The sequence below is a fragment of the Oratosquilla oratoria genome, chromosome 26, assembly GCF_046742065.1.
Source record: "Oratosquilla oratoria isolate Oo_2021 chromosome 26, ASM4674206v1, whole genome shotgun sequence".
NCBI classification, from domain to species: Eukaryota; Metazoa; Arthropoda; class Malacostraca; order Stomatopoda; family Squillidae; genus Oratosquilla; species Oratosquilla oratoria.
Window position 1 is genome coordinate 50,004,793 of NC_134802.1, and position 24,539 is coordinate 50,029,331.

The 24,539-nt window shown below is 40.4% G+C and overlaps 1 protein-coding gene across 4 annotated transcripts in view; it reads left to right on the forward strand.

Annotated features, from left to right (window-relative positions):
- The window catches only part of LOC143039549 (CTD small phosphatase-like protein 2), a 96,052-nt gene that overhangs the window by 36,330 nt on the left and 35,183 nt on the right, over positions 1-24,539 (forward strand). The window contains exon 1 of one of the 4 annotated variants that reach the window (XM_076209740.1): positions 10,264-10,390. The exons of 1 other annotated variant lie outside the window; for it this stretch is intronic. Coding sequence is in view for 1 of the 3 variants with exons in the window: in XM_076209738.1 (XP_076065853.1) it covers positions 13,430-13,434 (5 nt within the window). In the remaining 2 variants the exon portion in view is untranslated. Of the gene's footprint in view, positions 1-10,263; positions 10,391-10,547; positions 10,914-13,414; positions 13,435-24,539 lie in introns of those variants that run through there. 2 more of the 4 variants (XM_076209739.1, XM_076209738.1) reach the window with 2 other exon arrangements.

Sequence of the window (24,539 nt, forward strand, 5' to 3'; positions counted from 1 at the left end):
TTTAGATGTAGGGGATACAGGACCGAAGTTATGCTATCTAAATATGAAACAACATATATATATATATATATATATATATATATATATACACACACATATATATATATAGACACACACACACACACACACACACACATATATATATATATATATATATATATATATATAATATATATATATACCTTTATGTTTGAAACGTAAAGTTTACAATCAATGCATTCTATCGGCAATATTCTACGGGTGTGAGACTTGGAAGCTGACGAGGGCGATGGAAACAAAACTAAGGACTGCACAGAAGAGAATGGAGAGATCAATGATAGGAATAACTCTGAAAGACCGAAAGAGAGCAAGTTGGGTGAGAGAGGAGACTAGAGTGAAAGATATTGTGGAGGCAGTAAAAGAGAGGAAGTGGAATTGGGCAGGTAAGTTAGTGCGAACGACTGATGAGCGATGGAGCAAGTGTGCTACTGAGTGGACGCCGCGAGATGGGAAGCGTGGGAGATGGAGACCGGACAGAAGGTGGAGAGACGAGATCGAGAAGTTTGCAGGAGTGACGTGGCAGAGGATGGCACGGTCGTGGGATTCATGGAATGCTATAAAGGAAGTCTTTGTTCAGCAATGGACTCAGGATGGCTGATTTGATTGATGTACACACAGATACACACACACACACACACACACACACACACACACACACACACACACACACACATATATATATATATATATATATATATCTCGCTTTCCCTCTCTCTATTGGAAACTGTTCTTGGTATTGTGATCTACAGGGTTCCCAGTTGGGAGAAGAGTGCATATTGTTGCAGTTCGAACCTGTGTCACCCCATCCAGAAAGGGAGCGGATGTTGGGCATCAGCCGTGTGCATGGCTACTGGCGAGCATTCATAAACCTGAATCCCACTTCAGAAACTGAACTTCAGATACAAAAACTGAACCTCAACGAGAAAACTTCGAATTCGACTGACAATAAAAATTCGAAAATGAGAGGGGGGAAAAGGAGTCTGAACATTCAGACTACAGCTGAAATGGGAGAGGGAGTGCAGCTGGAGGAGGAGGAGGAGCAGCAGCAGCTGGAGGAGGAGGAGGAGGAGCAGCAGCAGCAGCTGGAGAGATGCAGCGGTTGACAGCCACAACAGCTGCAACAGCTATTGATCGAGCTCTGCCTTCCCCCAGCAGAAGAATCTCGCGCGTGTGTGTGTGTGCGTGTGTGTGTGTGTGTGTGCGTGTGTGTGTGCGTGTGTGTGTGTGTGTGTGCTTGCGTGCGTGCGTGTGGCGGCTGGGACGGCCCAAAAGCCCCCCAAAAGCTCCCCCAGAGCCCCCTGCTCCTCCTCTTCCTCCTCCTCCCTTTCTTCTCCTCCTCTTTCTTCTTCGCCTCCCCGTCCCCCGTCCATTTCCCCCACCCCACCCCTCCCCGTCCCAGCCATGCAGCGCTTTCAGGAGAGAAGGGGAATCAACTTCATACTTCAGACACAAGTGAGGATTTCAAGCAAATGGATGATGAAGAGAAAACAACAGCTTCAGCAACTTCAGGCTTAAAGTTCATCCATGTGGAGGAGTGGATGAAGGAGAGGAAACTTCATGCTATCCAAAAGCTACTTCGGTGAGGTCACTTGGGATCAGACTGAAGTTCAGACCGAACGGTGAACAAAACACGTTCAGTTGAACAAAAGGTGAACAAGAGGAAGACCTGGCAGCTTTAGTATTGAACTCTTTGGTGATCCTTTCTTCTCTGCTGTGACGACGCACCTCACCATCTCGTCAGGCGATTTGATTCAGGTGATGGAGGTTATACTGAGAGGGAGGGAGGGGGAGGGGGTTCCATTGGGATAATAAAATCACCTGACGGCAGCGTGGATAAATGGGAAAGAGCCACCAGGCTCGGAGAGGTAAAGGACAACGTCATGCTATGAATGAGGGAGTTTAGATTAAGTTAAGTTAGGTTAGGTTAGGAAAGGTTAGGTTGAGTTAGGCTAGGTTAAATTGGGTTAGGTTTAGGTTGGGTTAGGTAAGGTTAGGTGGGGTTAGGTTAGGTTAGGTTAACTTAGGTTGAGTATGTTTAGGTTAGGTTAGATTGGGTTAGGTTAGGTTGGTTAGGTAAGGTTAGGTTGGGTTGAGTTAGGTTAGGTTACGTGAATAACTATAGACTTCAGGTGAACTGAAACCAATCTTCAGAAGTTCAGGTTGGCGAGATGAAATCAATCCCTATACCATGCAGCAGATTAAATTGTCTTTATTCTGGCTGTCGCCAAAGGAAGTTATGCAGTTTGAGGTGGCGCCATCCACGTGGCAAAAAGTTGAGACAGGACTATCTTGGTGGAGCGACCTGCAAGTATTTATTTCATCTGCCGTCAAGTGATTTTATTCACCTGAGGCTAAGACCTTGAGGCTGTCGAAGGGTGTGGCGGAAGTCAGGGGGGGGAACCTGAGACTTCCATTCAACTTCTCTGAAACGGAAGGTTGGAATAAGATTAAAAAACGGTCACGTGATTCCCACCATTTCTCTCAATGAGCACAAAACTTCTGAAGTAATTCAACAAGTTACATCTTTACAAGAAGACACAACTCCCAAGTATATACATATATATGCAATGGAAGTTCTAAGTACATTCCAACTCCCCCCACCCCAACCCAGCCCTCACCTCCCCCCCCCCTTCTATTGGGGGGGGGAAGGTGAGGGGGTTGAGCCACGTGTAGTCTAGAGGGGGAGAGGGAGGGGGGGGGAAGAGATGTGAGGAGGGGGGAGACATTCCCAGGCAAGCAGGAAGGATTGGCAAAAGAACCATCGAGAACCCGAGAGAGAGAGAGAGAGAGAGAGTGAGAGTGAGAGTGAGAGAGAGAGAGAGAGGGGGGGAGGGGAGGGGGATTGGGGGGAGAGGAAGGGGCAAGTGGTAAAGTATCCCTTATGCCTTAGTCTTACCTCCTTCAATATCCCTCTAAGAATACCCTAGAAGCTCGAAGATGGAGAGTTATATCCTGAAAAATTACCTCCTCCTTCTCTTACTCCTCCTCTTCCCCTTCTTCCTCCTTTTCCCCCTCATCCTCCTCCTTCCCATCCTCCTTCTCCTATTCCTCTTCTTCGCCCTCTTCCTCTTCTCATGTCGCCATCCGATTGCAGACTCTCTAGACTGAAGCTGCCTGAAAGCTTACTGGACGATCCAGAAGATGTCTCTAGGCTAGTATAGACTGTATAGGGAGAACAAAGAACACGTAAATCGTGAAAACTATTTTTTTCTTAGCCTGAATCGATGTCTGTCCTCGGGGGATGACGCACAAGCGAGTCCAGAACGAGGACTAGAGAAGACAAGACCAAATCAGGAATCAGTCCATCATGGCCGTCGGGAGTCGTTCTTGGCGGGAAAAAATTAAGTCGAGTGTTGTTGTTGTTGTTCTTATTTGTACTTTCGCGTGTCTCGTCATCAGTCAGTTCTTTCTTAACTTGATTTTGATTTGTTCATTAATTAATTAAATTATTTATTTATTTATCTCTTTATCTATTTATTTAATTATATCTTTATTTGTTTGTATACTTAATGACTTGTTTATCTAGTTATTTATTCATTTATTTAGTTATTCATCTGTTTTATTCATTTATTCATTCATCTAAATACTTATCAATTTATTTATTTACTTATCCATTTACTTATTTATCTATGAATTGATTAATCAATTAATTAATTAGTTCATTTATTCATTCATTCATAATCTATTAACTTATTTATTCAAGACGGCCAGTGATGGCGAAATCACCGTTTACCTTTCTGGCTGAAACCAGCCAATCAGAACTGCTTGAAGGCCGAAACTGGCCAATAAAAACTACCGGTAAACGCGGAAGGACATTCATTTTCGGGATGGGAGTGAATTTTTGGGGTGGGGGAAAATTTTGGGGTGGTTGTGCTTTTTGGGGTGGGAGTCAATTTTGGGATAGTGGTGCATTTTGCGGCGGGGGTTGAATTTTGGGGGTGGGAGGGATTATGGGGTGGTGGTGAATTTTTGGAATGGGGGTGAATTTTGGGGCGGGGTGGCTTTTGGGAGTGAGTGAATTTTGGGGTGGTGGTGAATTTTAGTGTGGTGGTGAATTTTGGGGTGGGAGTGATTTTTGGGGGTGGGGTGAATTTTGGGGTGGTGGTATTTGTAAGGGGTGGGAGTAAATTTTGGGGGTGAGGGTGAATTTTGGGGTGGGGGATGGATTTTGGGGTGGTGCGTATTTTGGTATAGTGGTGCATTTTGGAATGCGAGTGTATTCGAGGGTGGGGGAGAGTTTGAGAATACGGGGGGAGGGAGGGAGGGAGGGGGCGAAAGTGAACCATAGGCTTCACTTCTGAGCACTACAGTAATCGTAAGTCGTAAAGTAACGATACGATCTAGTTACGATGTCGTAAGAGAGTTAATGACGTCATAAATCTACACGTCACTGTAGTATCCCTAAATGGAAGAAGAGAAAGGAGGATATCAAGAGAAAGTAAGTTCCTGTTCACACTAGTGATCTGTACCGCGTGGAAACCGCGACGGTATCGCATAGTGAAAGGAAAATTGCGCGGGTGTGTGCGAACGCCTTCATTGACTTACACTGTAATTTAACCGCCGCGGTTGAAATCGCTAGTGTGAACGGGACCTAAAAGTAGTTTCCAAACGTTAAAGAATGCGCGACTTTGGTCCGGACGGGAATTTAACTCTTAGCACCTGCTCACACTAACGGTTTGAACCGCGGCGGCACCGCGTAGTCAAGGAAAATCAGCGCGGTAGTGTGTGAACGACTCAATTGATTCATATTGTTATTGAACCACTGATGTTGAAACCGTGACAGTTGGAACCGCTAGTGTGACGAGGAGAGGCGGGTGTGGGGCGACCTACTCTGGCTGAATAAAATCACCTGGCGACAAGTCACCACTGACGGTGAAAATCTTTATCGAGATGAGTTAAACCGCATGGGGGTACCCCTACGGACCAGAGCTACGTATAGGTGTTGTAAAATCCCTCCCAGCGACGCCCCGAACACTAACTGTCGCCAGGCGATTTTATTCACCTCTGTGGGAGTGAAAGGGTTAACGTCATGCCACCGAATATGAGGAAATGGACTGGACGTCGTATTCCTCTGTGGTAAATGAGATATTCACCTCCACAGCGTTGTGTCAGATGTGGGGATCAACCACAGCGAGTACACAGCACTGATTAAGACACGATTAGATTTGACGGCAGATTTCTATCTTGTTCTACATCTGTTCGCTGTTTTTTTTATATAATCAGGTTTGAGTTTATCTTTTTTCGGTCTTAGAGTGGTTGATTTCTTGGCGATGTCAAGAAATTACTTGTTGAATTATTTCTCTGTTTATTTGTTTCGTATTTTAGTTTTTCTTTTGTTATTTTTGAATAGTTAAGGTGATCATATTTTTTTTAGAAAAAATTCTTTTGTACAGCCATAGAGTAGTTTATTTCTGGTAATTAGATTAGATATTTATTTTCTTTTTCTTTACTAAAGTTGATTTCGGAAATAGGTTGTCTGGAGCAAGAATCTTTCAGTGTTTCAATTTGGGTTGGACATTTTCATAAAGAATAAATGATAGATAAGGAAGTAAAAGATTAAATAAAAGTAAAATAGGGATGGAAGTAAATAAAGATGTAATGCAATAAACGAAGTAGAATAGAATAAGACATCTGAACAATTTAACTTGTTTATGTGAATATATTTCTGGTCTCTACACTTACACTCCGATCGAGTAAATAAAGACGACTTTATCGTTGTCAGTAATGTCATTTCTCGAATTTTCTGAGACCCCAGTTAAGTTAATCCATTTTGCTTTAGGTTAGGTTGGTTTAAAAACCCCAGTTGATTCAGTTAGGTTTAGGTTAGGTTGGTTTTAACTGAGAATAGAACAAAAAGTGGCTTCTGTTGGCGGGAATCTTCGGAATGTCGCCATAGTGACGTCAACACTGATCGAACTTGTCGGGATTTGTTTACATAGCAACATAACCGTCGTCGTCGTCTTAGTTCTAGTAATTGAACTATGGCGACTGAAACTCTTCACGAGAAAGAATAACACGAATAAATATATGAGAAAATAGATGAATAAATAAATATATAAGTAAATGAATAGGTGAATGAATATATATACATATACAGAAACCACTTGGAAAATAAAATAAATAAAAGGAAATGAATACCAAATGTTTTCGTCTATTCAAGACATCATCAGGGTACAAAGAAATGATTTATTTGTACCCTGATAATGTCTTGAATAGAAAAAAACGTTAGGTATTCATTTCCTTTTATTTTCCAAGTGGTTTCAGCAAATATTGTTATCACGTGTGTTTAGTGATTTGTTTGGCATATATAAGCACAGACCCATTGGCTCCTCAATATATAAAGGGGCACAAACCCAACTCATCCCACTTCCATCCATCACCCGTTTCCTTTTCTATCTTAACTACCTGTGAATGAAGAGTTACCCCTATCCCCTGTCCACTGCCTGGGTCAAAAGCAATGCAACAAGACACAAGTAAATAACTAAATAAATAGATATGAATAGGAAATATACGACAGTGGTGGTCGACACCATTTCGCTGTCGATCCAGGACCCATTGATCGACCTCATCGACTCCAAGTGATCGACATTGCATATTTGGGAGACTCCTGACTGAGAAAACGAGAGAAAATCCATCAAAATAAATCAAATATTCTGACTTATTTGCCGAAAGGATGTCAACTATTTGAAATTATATTAACTGGGGTACAATATATATATATATATATATATATATATATATATATATATATATATATATATATATATATATATATATATATATATATATATATATATACATATAGCCTATTATAAGATGACGTAGATGTAGTATCACACGAGTAGAATAAATCTTAGACCCACTCTCCTCGGAAAAAGACAAGTTGAGATACAGAGTAATCAGTATATTTCGACCACTGGCTGAAGAGGATCACAGTCAGTGGTCAAAATATACGGTTTACTCTGTATCTCCACTTATCTTTCACCGGGCAGTGGACAGGATGCAGGGATGACCCGTCATCCAGGAGGTGCCAAGATAGGAGGGAGGGAGGGGGTGGAATGGGGAGTGGAATATATGGGAAATGAAATGGGTGGGAGTGATTTCTATGCCTTTTTCTTTTTGGCTACCCCCCCCCCGTGTAAGGGGGGAAAAGCCTTTGGTATATGTATGTATGTATGTATGTATATATATGGGGGTATATAATGTAATGTGTAGACGTAACTACTATCGCGTCGACCAGTCCGGATATACTGACAGATAATTATTAATCGAATTTACTTTTCCTGTGTATATCCGGATTATTTCAGCGACTAAGATCATAAATTATATTGTTGCTGCAAAAATTATCCAAATAAATGTTTGAAATTAAAATTTCTTCAACAATTATTGGAATGTAACAAGTAACGGATGGGAATTTATGCATTTATCGTGTTTACAACTTTCAAAACCTTAAGATTCCCAAAGTTGTATTCTATATTACATATCTTTTAATTCTAGAGATATCCAAAGAGAACCATATACATTTCATGAATGTATTATTTGTCTAGCAACTGCAATTTTTTGGAAATGAGAAGTCTACTTTCCTTGTCTCGAACTTTCTGGAATTTTATAAATATGCACTGCACAGCCATATCTACAATAATCAAATATAACTTTGATCCATACATTTCATGAATCTATTTTTTGTCTAGCAACTGCAAATTTTTGGAAATGACAAGTCTACTTTCCTTGTCTCGAACTTTCTGGAATTTTATAAATATGCACTGCACAGCCATATCTACAATAGTCACATATAACTTTGATCCATACAAATTAAGCTCAAATCTGCCTCAGGAAATTTGATTATAACGTTTTGGTAAGTAAACTATTGTAAAAGTGAAACCAGGATTCCAATTAGGCGTTAGCATTTGATGTTAGGAAATCATAATCTTGTTTTAGTCCTTTTAAAGCCCAAATGACTTTTTTTATTCAATTTAAAATCCACGAGACCTTTTTTCGTTGCCAAAGGATTTTTTCAAGGCTCAGTGGATGCATTAGTTTGCATATGAGTTGGCTTGATCAGAAGTGATCACGGTGATCGACTTTTGTTTTGTCCTTGCAGATTCAGAAATTCTCCAAGTCTGACATTTGCGAGAGAGAAAAAAGAAACAAATAAATAAATGATTAATTGGGTTCTGAGTTTTGATATGTAACTAAACAAAAGTATAAACATAAACATGTTTTAGTGAGCACCTAGCATAAATAAATTTGTCCAAACCGATGCCCAAACTAGAAATGTGTGTAAAACAAGTCAAGCGGTTTAAATTGTCTTGACAAGGAGTTGGAATGTTAGATGTTTGGATCAACAGTCTGATATCATCACGAAATAACTTTTCTCAAATCAAACGTGTCAGGAGCTTCAATTTGAAATGACTGAAATTTCAGTCGCTGAGGATGCTCAAGTGAATGAAATTGCCATAATATAAGAGAAAGTGACATTCGGAACAGAAAGGAGGTAGTCTATATATAGTCAACCCCTTGCATTCGATTAGTTGCGGGTTCGAATTTCGTACCGTTCTCCCATCCCCAGCAGTGACCGTTACTTTCCTCAACAATCCCTAAAGCGGACAATAGGGCAAAGGTGATGATATCTTTGGCCGCAGCTACTCAGCGCCCCCTGGTGTAGACTTCTCACCACCACATCAGCTACTGTGGAGGGAAGGCAGTACAATATAAGTGTCACATAGAGTTGATGGAGTTGAGAATAAAATATATGCATCATCACACTTGAAAAAATATGGAACAGGTGGAAGAAAGAAATAGTCATCCTCCCAAGTCCCCGTCCTGGTCTTAGATAATAATTTTTACCCGCGAAACGCTGCGACTAAGTCGACCAGCTTGGGTCCTTCCACGATACATTCTTATATTCATTAATTGTTAACGCCATACACTTTTACTTACAAAATATTTATCTCAGTTGGACAGTTTGTCTATATGTGGCACCAAGCAGTTTTATACTAAATATTACCAAACTATTTTATTCAGAATGTTGGGGAATTTACAAATAGGATTATGATTTCCTAGCTAACTCAATGTGATTTAACAGTTTTATAAAAATAATTACCTTTGTAGGATTGGAAGCAAAAACTATTTTGATTACATAATCGTTTTCAACGCCCCTGTTGTTGTCCCAGCTATTGTCAGGCCATTTTGTTAATCCAATTAAATTAATTTAAATGTTCGTTCTAAAGGATTCATTTGTTGAGGCTACGATACCATATGCAAATATCTTAATTTTGTGCAAAATATGAATGCAGGCATCATACCACATTTGAAAGAAAACTATTGTTTATTATCACTTATTCTGTTATCACAATTATTCTAATATATGTGGCTAAACGACTTTTGACAAATTGCTAGGTAGCCTAACAGAGTCGCCTTTACAAGGATTGTGAAACTAGTAACTGAGCAAAAGGCAAGGGCATTCGCGCGATAAGCTAAAGGTCGGGAGTGACGTATTTACGAACTTGGTGCTGCTGCTTCCCTGAAAGCGAGGGAGCTAAACTTGGGAGAGCAAATTCCTGAACCCTTTCGGCCATGCTTCTTCACACGTCGCTTTCACCCTTCCAACATTGACCATGAGCAAGTTTCATGATACTGCGATACCCTGGTTCAGCATTGGAACTTGCCTCGTCTACAACTGATTAAAACTACTTAAATAGTAGATGAATTTTGTGGAAATAATATCTACGTATTAGAACTGATTCAATGACTACACATAATCCACCAATAGAACAGGAACTGTGAGGTGGGACGACTTGAATATTAAAGGGATGTCAGGCCAACCAGTAATCAGTTATGTAATGATGTTTAGCACACAAAACAGGTTTTATATTGAGTAACCTATGATTTAAGATGTAAAAATACATAATTTCGATAAAAAGATAAATATGCAAGGGAGGCACTTGCTACAATCCATGTACTATACATTAATTATTCCGAAACAACCTTCATTTTGCGTTTCTTCTACGTTAACGCTCACTTCGTTGCCCCTCCCTCTATACTTCCCCATGTCCGATACCCCCCTCTTTCACCAGTGGCCTTCCTCTTGGTTTGTTTATTTACCTCCCTCAATCAAAAGAAAGTCTATGTGGCATAGAAAATATTAAATATAATTGTATAAGGAAATATTTTTGTAGTAAAAAATATTATAAATATATTATAATAATATAACTCTTATGTAGAATGCATCAAGATATTTTAAACTTGTACTGCAGTATAACGAACTTTAGTATCTCAACATGAAGTATGCACCGAGACGACTCACCTGCGCGGGGAATGGTAGTGAGGATTAGATCACTACGTAATTTCGGTAAGTTCAAAGAATTTTGCTTTGTTTGACGGTAATAGGAATAGTGGTGTTATGATTTTGTGTGATTTGCTTCGAAATAACACACCGGGACGAAATAGATTTTAATCAATGACCGTTAGTGCGGCTGGACGCCAAAGAACGTTCAAAAAATAGCGCGGGAAAGGATGACGCTGTGGCTGCCATGGCTAGTGCATTAAGTTGCTGGCGAGCAAATCTCGGTTTTCATGTAACTCTGTCGTACCGTCCTTTGACATTCGTTTCAGATGGAAGCGAAATCGCTAACTTAACTTAAAGGTGCCAGAGGCAGTGCATTTATATCATTGTGTGTTTGACATGACAGAATAAAGCTTATGGGTGAGTGATGCAGAGAAGGGAGAGGGAGATGTAGAGAGCTAACCAGTGCTCCAGCGCCGCAAGAAGTCCGCCAGTTGCCCATCCGTTTAAGGATACGTCCTGCATATCGCCAACTTGCCGCTATTCTTAAGTCTTCACAGTACGGAAGATGCGAAAATTTTGGGACTAAGTAAGTACAAGGATTTTTTTAGTTACAGAGCAGATCCATGCTCCAGTGTTGAAATTGCACCCGAAATTCTTGCAATTGGGGAGACTGCGAGGTTTTTCAACGGTGCCTGCCTACACAGACGTATATTTCGGAATAAAATTTGATCAAAATCTTAACCGTTCATCATTTGGTGTTGGAATGTGTCTGTTGGTACAATGTGGGGAGCTTGTCAATCGTGATCGATATCAATTAGTGTCTTTCATACAAACGAAACTGTCTTAATTCTGTTCACTCGCTTACCATCGAGCAGTAACCACTACACTGTTGAATGGTGAGGATAGTAGCTGTTAAAACAGTAAAAGTTTGATTGTATCGTAATGTCTTTTGAACGAAAACGTGTGTTCGAGTGGAGGGATTTTAAATGGTGTGGTGAGAACAGTTGTCGGAAAGTATTGATCTGTTCATAGCGATTATATAATAATGGTACTCGGCCTCTCTTAAGAGTCACTTTAGCTCGTTTTGAACATTGAACACATGATTGGCATATATTCTGTTAGGGTGACATGAGAAGATTGTGTGATAGCTCTGAGAAGCTGTAATAAATTCAAAATGAGGGAGACTTCCCAGAAGGCATCATATTTAAAATTAAAATAATCATTTAACTTGGGAATGGCCTTTGGGAGTTATGTTATATAATTGCTTAGGTGGACATGCCTGTGGTGTCAGTCTTACGGTCTACCACTAGCAATTTTACTCTATTCGTGAACCTTGCATCTAGCGTTAGCAACAAACATGGCAAGGTAAATGCACTGGCTGAATTATATTGGGTTAATTTTAGGAACAACTTTAAATGTGTAAAATCTTGAAATGTATTTAGATTTAAAAAGTCGATAGAAACAACTTGGAACGTGCGGAAGCCGACTTCAGCCGTGTCATTAACAGACAAAATTACCGGAAGTATACCGAAAGTAGGATACCAGCAAGAGAATTTGTTGATGTTGACACGTCATTATTCCAACTTTAATCCCTTGGATACAGTAACAATGACTCCTTTGTAGGTGTCATGAGGCACAAGTGAGTATATATGAGGATATCAGCATCGTCTTTCTGATTTTCCCTTTGTAGTTGAAGCGGAGTGACCCTCTTATTCTACGAACGGGCTTGATCGCTTTTTCAGTGGTTACAAACATTCTGGGAGAAAGAAAATGAGTTTAATAGCTACAACTTTATATATTTTATAATGCTTGTATTGTGATGCATCATTGTACATCAGGCAGCTAATGCGCACATGAATATTTGACTCCTATTAAAGAGGTTAATGTTAGCATTGAGAGGAAATTTAAAAAAATGTTTTTGTTACAAATTATTAATTTCTGAGATTATGTAATTTATTTTGCCATCTTTAGCACAGGAATCGGGTGAGAATGTGCGTCTAGACAGAATTACTCTCTTCCAGGATTCCTATGCCTTCCTTAACAAATTCCACAGCAAAAAGGGGCAAAATTTCAGATTCATGCAAATCTGGATATGTAACATAAAATTTATGTTGCCTAATATATCCTAAACTAACCTAATGTAACCCTTCTGTAGGGGGAAAGGAAATGTATCTTTGAAATACAAAAATGAAAGAAACGAGTAATGTGTTGTGTGATAATGCAAGAATACCCAAAAAGGTGGGCAGGTAATCCTGAGCCCATGGCTTTGGATTTCAAATATAAAAACCATGTTTGTTTCATATTTGTATAAGATTACTGAAGTAGCATTGGCATTACAATCTTTCAGATCTTCCTATATAAGAAGTTGGAGCAAATACAGTTGAAGTTGAGAGATGTCTTGAGCTCAGTCCTGAGACCATGTGTAGGACATTTGTGGTTACACCTCTATAGGGTTGCTGGTGTGCTAATAAGCTTTGATAACCATAGGTAGAAGGGAATGATGCTTTGATGTCTGTCTTGAAATCCCCATTGTGGTTCTGTATAAGGGTACATATATATTGACTTGTAACTTCGCAACTTTTGCATTTATATTTACTAATGATTATAATGGCCCAATATGTCCACATGGTCTTAGTGCTAGTGGAAAAATTTATTAGGTTTAACGTCACAAACTTCCCCTATCAGGAGGGTAGGACAGTGCCCCATACTGAAAATTTTGTTGTGTGGAATTCAATAAACCATGCCCTTGGTCCAGTGTAACCACTTTAGTACGAGAAATATTCACGCTTAGCATCGGCTGCCATATGTATGATGCATCACACTACACACATTATAAAATATAGTCACTATTGTATTACTCATTCTCTTTTACCCTGAATATTCATTAACATAGGAAATGTGATCAAATTAGTTCACAGAATACGGGGTAACTTGTGTATAGCTACAAAAAATATATAATCATTTCAGTGCCAGCATAGTCGTGTACCCACTCATGCTTCATGAAGCCTACATAGATGTCGTTGAACTAAATAGATTAATGGCGGAAAGGTTCAAACTGCTGTCACCACAAACTCCGACACATGCAGCTGGCAAGCATTCATAATGCGGTGTGTGTATATAGTTTATTTTTGGCTTGATTTTTTTCATCAGAAACTGACATGGGTATTAATGGCAGTATCATCTATTTATAGCTGAAAGTAACCGAGCAGACTTTATTGAGACTCATGGTGATGTAATAAAAGGAAAAGACTTGTAAATTGCAAAGAGTGGATCAGCTAAAAATCACAGTACAGTGAAAATAGCCATGTCTATTTTGTTATGTTACTTGGAAAAAAATTGCCAGTTATTATTGAAATTTGAACAAAGCCCATGGTAGTTGAGAGATATGTAGAATTTTCTCCAAAATTGTAAGATGGCTTCATTCTATATGCACCCCTTGACGCACATAGTATTTTAATTTTGTGGATGCTGATTAGTACTGAGTCTTTAGTAAAACACTTGTTGTAAACCTGTTTGCAATATGTAAATATATGCAAGCGATCACATCACTGTGATACGAAAATGCAAAATAACCACAGGAGAAGAGAAACTTGTAGACAGTAAGTACTTTCGTATATTACATCTTCAGCCTGAAGATGTAATAAACGGAGGTACTTTCTGTCTACAAGTTTTTCTTCTCCTGTGGTTATTATGCATATTATATATATATATATATATATGTATGTATGAAGGATCTATTTCACCCTTATATTTCTTTCTTAGTTGGTATGAAAATTTAGGAAAAGAACTATCTTGTCATGTTGTCCATAATTATGTACCTTGTTTTGGCTCGAATGGAAGAAAGGTGACTTCTATTACTGATATTTTTGGCACAAGTATTCAGTTCCTTTACGTGTGAGGTAATACGAAGTTTGATGCCAGGCAAATTTGAAAATTGTACAGTGAAGACTCGGGGTGTGAACTGAAGATAGGTTTGCTAATATATTTATATCTTATTTCAAGTATTTATTGCTTGTGGCTTGCAGATACAAATCACTATATACAATGGTGTTGATTTATGAGTGTATGAGAAAATTCTAGAACTTTAGTATTTCCTTATTGGTTATGCCTGGGACGGTTCCGGGTAACTTTTCCGTCATAGGGAAAAACTAGGGCTGAATGGGAGAAGTATATCTTGAAACATGAAAATAAACTTCATACATCATTTGTAGCTTGGTTAGTGATGTGCTGTACTGGAACTTACAGTTACTAAATATGCCATTTCATAGTAAATAAGTACTACACTAAGATCACAAAGTTGTGAAGGTACTTGAGAATTGGTTTCGTATAATCTGGGACAAGTGCTTTTGTCATGCTTGGATCTTATTTGAAAATGCCACTCTCAGTGAGTGGTTGGTTAATTAGGATAGACTTTTTGGCAGCCATTCAATTGTAGGGTAGAATTTCTTCAGTGATTTGTAGCTCGGGAGCTCGGGGCCTTTTGCAAGAGAGACTTGGCCAGAGGACTGATGGATAGGAAGATCTTGCCTTCAGCAGTGGTCCATAAATGATAACTTCAGATGAGTTTCATTGAAGGTAATCCTGCAGCAGTCGGAAACTCATGTATCTGACCATAGATATCTGGGAAGGAATGTTGGCCTTTCATCTGTGTTATGTTTGTATAGTATTGGCATATAAAAATAGGGAGCAGTTGCTGGGTATCAGCTTGTATAGAAAGTTGGAAGAAATACGGGCAAAGTTGAGAGTTTTTGGCTTTGAAGATGCGGCTAGAAGATGATTCTGATATACGCCTCAGAGAACCACTACTTACAGTTAACCAACACTTTTCCCAGGCCTATAAGTTATTTTCCTAAAGTATAGCATGACAGAAGCACATAAACGGGTCACCAAACAAGCCCACTGGGGCAGAGCACCCAACTTACATGAAATAAGAACATAAGAACATAAGAAATAAAGGAGACTGCAAAAGACCATAAGGCCTACACTAGGCAGCTCCGTATCCATCACCACCTGTCGTCCCCATCCATAAAGTTGTCTAATCGTTTTTTAAAACAACTGATAGTTTCAGCGCTTACTACGTGGTTACTAAGTTTATTCCATTCATCGACCACCCTATTTGTAAACCAATTCTTGCCTATTTCCTTCTTAAATCTAAATTTGTTTCCTTCTTAAATCTAAATTTGAATGAGCAAAATGCAACCTCCACACAGAAGATGTGGAGAACCCAGTGCTACATTGTCCTTCACACTCCACAGATAACCATACAAGATCTTATCACTGAATGACTTGACCCAGTTGTGTGATGGCTGTTTTAACATACGTAGGTAACCTGAATAGCCGACTCTTGTATACCATTGGAATGTTTTCATCATTTGGTCAATTTCTCAGGGAGTTTGGGGTATTCATTAGAAATATGAATTAAAAAATGCTTCGTACATATGATGTCTCAAAACCTGTACCTGGTGATGAATTAACAAGTCGTTAAAGTGTAAGTTACATTATCTAGATCTTTTTAAGATGTGCTGGTATATCACAAATGATGCCTGTGGAGTCGACTTTCATTACTTCTCACTTATTAGAATATTATGTCTGCGCCATGTGTAGTCAAATGGGGTTGTCACATATCCTCTTGTTATCTAGAATTGTAGTGGATCTTGTTACATGATGTGGCCCTGTTTGAAAATGTCTAAGAATAGTGGAATCACATTGAATGTGAAGTTGAAGGTAACTTGAGTAATGTATGTGAATTAGAACGAGGTGATTCACAGTATTCAAACTTTAAGTGGCCAGCAACTTGACAGGTGTTCTAAGGTTGTAAATCCAGCAGTAGTGTGAATGAAATGTTACTTTATTTGATGCACTTAATTTAATGTGCTATTTAGTTCTTTGATTTAATTTCTCTCTCTCTCTCTCTCTCTCTCTCTCACTTTTATATATGATATGATAGGCAGTATGGGAATACAGATTGCAACAATAGAGAAATGCTTGCTCATATACATTTTCCCCACATAGATTCTTTTAGGGTAGACAGAAAGGCACTGTGTGAGGTTATGCAGATATATGGGATAGGAGGAAAGCTTCGAGGAGCTGTCAGGAGTTTTTATGAGAGTAGTAGAGCTTGTGTCAGGATTAGAAATGGAGAGAGTGAGTGGTTCGAGGTAAAGGTGGGACTTCGTCAAGGATGCGTAATGTCACCCTGGCTGTTCAACTTATACATGGATGGGGTAGTACGAGAGGTAAATGCAAGGGTAGTTGGTCAGAGATTGGAGATGGTTAAAGAAAATGGAGAAAAGTGGGAGGTGAGCCAGCTGTTGTTTGCGGACGACACTGCGCTTGTGGCAGGATCGGAGGAGGGATTGAGGAAGTTGGTGAGAGAGTTTGGGAGAGTATGTGATGAAGAAAGCTAAAGATAAATGTGGGTAAAAGTAAGGTGATGAAATGTACAAGGGGTGAAAATGGCAGTAGACTGGAAGTGAGCATTAAGGGAGAGCGACTGGAGGAAGTGGAGAGTTTTAGATACTTGGGTGCAAATGTGGCAGAAAAAGGTGGAGTGAAAGTGGAGGTAGAATGTAGATTGAGAGAAGTGAGTAAATGCCTTGGTGGTGTAATGAGGAATAGACATTTGGAAATGGATGCTAAGAGGAGACTTTATGAAGGAGTGATTGTGCCAACAGCACTGTATGGAGCAGAAACATGGAACATAAGAGAGGAAGAGAGAAGGAGTTTGAGATGAGGTGTCTGAGAAGTATGATGGGGGTTACTAGGCTAGATAGTGTGAGAAATGAGGAGGAGAACGGGGGTGGAAAGGGAGTTGGGAGATAGGGTTGATGAAAGAATATTAGGATGGTTTGGACCCATGGAAAGAATGAGTGAAGAAAGACTAGTAAAAGAGGTGTGGAAGGCAGATGTGGAGGGAGTGAAGATGAGGGGACGTCCTAGGATGAGATGGATGGATGGGGTGAAGGGGGCTTTAGTGAAGAGGGGAATGTCTGTTGAGGAAGGACAGGGGTGAATGGAGAATGGTTGTATATGGATGATGTTGTGATGCATGAGGTGGAATGGGCAGGGGGGATGAGGTAGTATGTGTGAGCAAAATTTGACGCAGCCCGAAGGGATTTCTCCCAGTCCTCTCCTTTTATGCATGGGGGGACGGAGAGAGGGGGTCGCCGATTTAATGAAGCAGCCTTGCTGTGGATGTGCTGTGTCTTGCTACACTGCTTCTGACCCAGGGCAGTGGACAAGGTGCAGGGATGACCCGTCATCCAGGAGGTGCTAAGATAAGAGGGAGGGTGGAGGGGTGTGGAGTGTATTCAGGGATGGAATGGGTGGGAGTGATTTTATACCTTTTTCTTTTTGGTTACCTCTCTGGTAAGGGGGAAAAAGCCTGGGTATATATATGTATGTATGATTCTTTTGTTCACAGTACATGTCACATTATGTGGCCCAAATGTTCACATATTGATGGGAGGGGGCCAATTTGTAGAGGAGAAAGGAGGAAGGGAGAAGTGAGAATAAAACATGAGGTAGAGAAGTTGAATTTGTTGTATGGGGGTGGCTGTGATAAAGGAAAGGAAATTAAATTGAAAAGATTTGACTGTCATCAGTAAAGTTTGTTTTTAGATGAAAGGAAATTAACGCTACTGTATTTATGGTTCAGGGCTCCCCCCCCAAAAATAAAACCTTTCAGTTTGGTGATGATAAGAGATGCCATATGATTTTAGTGATTTACAGAATCCATGTTTTCACAGACTTCCAAGTCTTTTTTATTTTTTCTTTGTTTTAAAAATTCTGAATCAAACACTTGCCCCATCTCGCATCCACTTTTCTTAGCATCTCTCATCTTGTACTAAGCTTCCACCATCTACTGCATACCTCTTATGCTTCCTTGCTTCCTCTTTGCAACCATTCCTTGTATGAATACATCTTCTCCTTCACCAAAGCACTCGTCACTCCACCATTCACTACCCTTCCTTCTGTTCCTACCCATTCTCCATGCCCTCCATATGCAGTAAATTTTAATGTCAAAATCATGGAACTTCAGCGGATCTCCTACATCCAGAGTTGTGTAATGCGATTGGAGATTAATCTCTTTGCAAAAATGCCGATCACTTCACCTTTACCTTGAACTTTTCTGCCGCCTTCTATCTCTCCTTTACCGCCTCTTATGACTTGTCACGATATTGTCCGTAAGTATAGAGGTGTTGATTATTGGAGATGAAATACTAACATAGTACTCCTCATCCTATACGTTGTCCTTGCACTCTTTAATACCTCCTCCCAGGAACAAATCCATTCTTTGTCATTTACTACTCTCGGAGATACAGTTTTCAATTCTGCCTCATATTCATCCAATTTTCTTTTCTTGTTCATTTCACTCACATCTCTGTTCAACATTCTTATCCCCTATCATAGTGTTAGTATTTCTTTGATGATTACCAACATTTCTCTCCTAAGTGGTATTGTAGACTGCATAAAATATCCAGTCAATATTCCTTTCCCTTGGTTTATATATAGACAGTACCTTTCCCTCACCACAACCACAGGAATAGGAAGATGAAGAAGTTGAGATTTGAGGTGACAAAGGCTAGATTCAAGGAGGGACAGTGTCGGGGAGGGGGGGGTATACATTTATATAAGTATCAAACATAGATGAAAGCTGTGTGCCTGTGGTCCGTAGGGGTGGCCCCAAAAGCCTCAAAAGTATTGACTTCATATCACTGTAGCCCCCATTATGTTAAAGATCCATATATTTATAGAGGAGGAAAGTGCCTATTTCTAGTAGAGTAACCTTGTGTAAAACTGATCCATTTCAGCAAGTATTGATTAATTAGAATTCTAGGAACTACGGAGAATGTTACCATAACAACAGATGACTGAGGCAGTGTGTGTGTGTGCGTTTGCCAAGGAGTGGTTGTGAGGCAGACTCCAAGTGTTGGGGCTGGAAGGACACCTCCTCTTTAAGCTGTGCAACTGTTGGATGATGCAATTTTGGGACAGCGGTGCAAAGGTTAGGGTTCATTCTCCTACAGTAGAGGGATGAGGATAATTCAAGAGGGGCGGTACCAGGATAGTCGTTATTTTAGGTTTACACTTTTATGGAAATTATATGGTTTTTAGGTACATGCAATTAGTCTTGTAATATTGTGTGGGTGTAGAAGCATGTGCTACATGTATGCTGTGCAGTGATTCCTATGCTTCCCAGCATTTAGGTGCCTGTTAATTTGATCTTCTTTTGTTTTATTTTGTGTCCTCTGGTTTCAACTGATGCTTGTTGGATGTAGTTTTCTTTACTTACTAAAACTTCCCGTTTGTACATTCATACAAAATTATCAAATCCTCCGTGTCTTTTCTTTCAAGTATGTTAATTTTGGTGTTACCATATTAAGTCTTCATGGAATAAATGACTGATAAGTCACTTTAACCCCAAAGCATTTATGTTTTGGTGTTTACACAAGACTTGGAACAAACATCTCAATGTCATTCAATCTTGATTTTCATGAGCTCTCCAGGTTTCTCCTCCTCAAGGACGCCTGAAGTTGCTTTTGTGTGTTTGCGTGTGTGTGTTGGCAATTTTATGTACTTGTTTGTATGTGTGTCCAAATGATGCCCACATCATTAGAAGAGCATTTGACAACAAAAAATAAACGATGAAAACTTCAGAACATTGTATTCTCACAAGTTTTCTTCGTGGATTGGATTTTGATATCGCTGAGATCAAGTATTGGATTGCCATCAGTTTTGTGAAAAGGATTATGTTTGCTTTTTCTTCTTCTTCTTCTTTTTCTTCTTCTTCTTCTTCTTCTTCTTCTTCTTCTTCTTCTTCTTCTTCTTCTTCTTCTTCTTCTTCTTCTTCTTCTTCTTCTTCTTCTTCTTCTTCTTCTTCTTCTTCTTCTTCTTCTTCTTCTTCTTCTTCTTCTTCTTCTTCTTCTTCTTCTTCTTCTTCTTCTTCTTCTTCTTCTTCTTCTTCTTCTTCTTCTTCTTCTTTTTCTTTCTTTCTTTCTTTCTTTCTTTCTTTCTTTCTTTCTTTCTTTTTTTCTTTTTTCCAGAAAGGGAGAGTTGGATACTGGAGAAGCATTTTATAATACCCGTTAGATAAATAATGTTTGGATTGGTAAATATTGGTATCATGAAAATTAAAACACCACTCCAAAGAGTTTTACACAAAAACAAACAGATCCTTGTACTGGTACTGAATCACTCAGATAAAGTGGTGTAACTCGCTTGTAATTCCAGGGATTGGATCGCATGGCTTTGTTGAGTTTATGGTAACATTTTACCTTGAATTAGCTCTTGGACCAGGTTGAATGAAAAGGATTTTGTTGCATCTCTGCAAAGAGTGAGGTAGACATTTTGTGTAGTGATACACGTATGCTCTCTTCACTTCATAACTTTTCTTGAATCTTTATGTTCTGGGCACAATTTAGAAGTGTATGGGACAGTTGCTTTGTGAAATACATGATCTGGTATGATGCTGTATTCAGTCTAAAGCTTTATTCTGGTGTGTGTGTGTGATTCACCATGGTCTTGGATCACGTGTTGGACTCGTGATCGACAGTTATTTACCTCCCGGATGAGAGCTCAGAGCTCGTATGACCGATCTATGAGTAATATTGTGACCTTACATGCACGCGCGCGTACACACACACACACACACACACACACACACACACACACACGCACAAAACTCCCCGCCCACGCGAACTGGAGTAACACCCCGCAGCGAAGTGATACTGAAATTATTTCAGCCCTGGGCGGGATTCAAACCCGGACCGCCGTAGTGGCGGGCGAGAACTCTGACCACTGCGCCACGAGTTGTGTGTGTGTATTTTCATAAATTATGAAAGGTTTTCCTGCATTCGTATTTGGTTGATTAACAGCATACTTAATGTTGATGATCCAGGTGATTTATTTTCCCCATTAACCTCTTACCTGCAGGTGGGAAGCTAAAGGCATCATTACCAAACGAAACCATATTAAGGTAATACAGGTATGATCATAATACACCTGGCCTCATCGGGTAGTGATACGTACACACACACACACACACACACACACACACACACACACACACACACACACACGCATCATTATGATAATGATGGGGGTGTAGGAAACACAGCGTTGAGTTTGTGAAGTTTGTTTCTCTAAACATTTTGGTAAAGACCCCTTTATCAGAGATGACTAGAAGACACTTGTGTCCGAAACTTAACGGGAATAAAAAGACGCAAGCTCTCGGCTGTGTTTCCTTCTCTTGCCCTGGGCAAGAAAAGGAAGTAGGGGGTGGAAGGGAGGGTAGTGGGAGCTGCTCTACTGCCGACTTCGAGTAGGGTGCGATACTACGGTCGGTCTTCCCCCACAGATGATGTACGAGAAGGGCTACGGGCGAGGTTAGGCACACCCACTTGCCTTGGGGTGATGACTTCGTGAAAGTGGCACGGGGGGGGGGGGAGCCCGCGCGGGGCATTTGGGGCAAATTAGACGGAGGAGAAAGTTTCTGCCAACGGAGGTGTCGGCGTCGGGAGGATGCCTTAGGATGTCGTCGGGGCGTACAAACGAGTTCCTGGCGACCAATTGGTAACATTTTGGCGAGATAACGTGAACGCGATGTCAAGTTCTTGCCTTGTCAAGTGCTGGGTGACTGAATCAGTATGTTATTATTAATCACTGGTGAGGAATGTAGTAACACATTCGTAAGTCACAACTAACACCACAGTCGGATGAAAGAAAAAGTTGAGTAAGCGAAACTATATATTTCGATTGCTGACTGCAACCCTCTTCAGTAGTAGCTCTCTTAAACTCTTTCGTCTGACTGTGATGTTAGTTGTGATATTATTATTATAATATGGAGGGATACTGCTGACTTTTCCTAGACGTAATTAATCGAGTTTTTGTGCTCCCTGATCGTAGTGGGAAGGTCACTTCCCGCTTGCTCCCAACACATTTTAGAGATGTCTCGGCATGGAATTTATAGACGCTATGTCTGTTAATATCTTTAGACCCTTAAACAATATGTAAATGTCCACCAAAGGTAAGATAGCAGTCCAAGAGTGTACAAAACTCCATGCCGAGACTGCTCTAATGTATTGGGACCAAACGGGAAGGGATCTTCCAACAAGGAAGGACCAGGGAGCACAAAAACTCGATCAAGTACGCCCAGAAAAAAATTCAGCAGTGACTACATGGTTACCAAGTCTATTCAGAGGATTACAAAGGCGGAGCATGCCGGCAGAAGACCTTTTGTTCCATAACAAGGTCGGATGCGAAAAAGTTAATAATGATGAATAAAGAAATGAAAATAGAATAACAAACAATTCGCCTTTAGTACATTTTCCCAGTGGAGTTTTAACTCATTGGCGAAGTGGGTCCTAAGTCTTGATTTTGGCTGCCATTATGGGATTTAAATTTATATATATATATATATATATATATTATATATATATATATATATATAAATGGGGCACATGAAGAATTGTCACCCTAGAACGCCCACATGAAGAATCGTCACCCCATGAGATCCCACCTGAAGAAGTGTCACCCCAGAAAGCCGAATATCAACAGTGGAATAAAGATTAGGTTAGGATAGGTTAGACTGGGTTAGGTTAGGTTAGGTTAGGTTAGGTTAGGTTGAATGAAGGTTATGATTATTGTCATCAACTTATACAACAGAAGAATCGTAAACCCAGGAAGGCCCACATGAAGAATTGTCACCCTAAGATAGCCCACATGAACAATTGTCACCCTTTCGAAATCTAAGAAATAAATTAAAGTTGATATGACTTGAAATATTTAACGAAAGAGGTTCGGACTTCGCTATCGGAGACCACCATCTCGGAGTCCACTTGTAATTGGAGGGACTGTCCGATATACCTTACCCACTCGTGTGATGGTAATCAGGAATCGATCTCGGGACATTGAGGGTGCGAGTGTACTGTAGGCGCAGTGTGTGTGTGTGCGTCCCTCGTCCCCCTCAGCCCTTCCCCCCCCCCCCCTTCCCCGAGTTCGGTTTCGTATTATTAAGAACCCGCTAATGCTCAGGATGCAGTATGAATGACGTGGTCATCTTGCCGGTGGTTATGCACCAAGGCGGAGATAGTAAGGTTGCGTCAGTATACTCAGAGGAGCGGATGTTGGGCTCTTTACACCCCCACCCTACAGGTAGTAGTTGTAGGGTAACCACTGAAAGACAAAACTAGTTTGGACTAAGGAGGGAAAGCACGCACACACACACACACACACACACACACACACACACACACACACACACACACACACACACAAATACACACATGGCGAAAGCAGGGGTGCCACGTCTGTTAGCAATTACTTAAAATGATCCCTTTCGATGTGCTTTTTTTGTAACCATGGTAACATGAGGGCAGGGTCTGAACAAGAACAGTTCAATTCATTCGAGTGAGGACAATGGACGGGCGTCACATGATGCACATGACGTCATCAATCTTTATTTTCATGATTGAATTGACCTGTTCTTGTTTAGACCTTAGGCGTTCTGTTCTTCGAAACGAAACGTGGGTGTTCTGGTCTGTTTTGTTCACGTTCAGTGTTTTTTTTTTATTTTTTTATTATTATTTTTTTTATTATTATTATTTTTTTTTTAGTTCAGTAAGATCTCATGGCTATAACCACAGTGGCATTGCAAGTAGGCATAGTACCTGCATGTACTATTCACAGAACTTGAAACGGATGGATGGTGGTAGGGGTTGGGTGAGGATTTGGGGGGGAGGGAGGGGGGAAGAGGAAGTAGAGAGGACAAGAACAAATGTGGAGGTCGGTGAACAAGTGTTTGTTATTGTGGACACATGTGGAGGGGAACGGTTGAAGTAGTCCGAGTTTCAACCCCATTGCTACCAAAGGTGTGGAGGAGGGCAGAGAAATGAATAAAATCGTCTGACGACAGGGGGGGAGAAACGCCAGCCGGAACGGAAGGGGGGCAGGTCGTGTCCTAAGCCCCCCCCCCTCCATCTTCCACCTCCTTCCACTTTCCACCTTTCTCATCCCGCTCCATTCCTCCACACTTATTTTTCTCTTCCACTCCCTTTATGGACCAAGCCTTTATCTTCGTCTTCCTTTCTCGGAAGAAAAGAAAAGAAAAAATCCCTTTTTCTGTTCCTTTCTGCCTCTCTTGTCTCTTTCCCTTTTCGTGCCTTTGCCTTCTCCCCCCCCCCTTACCCTCTTCTACACTTTTTTTTTTTTT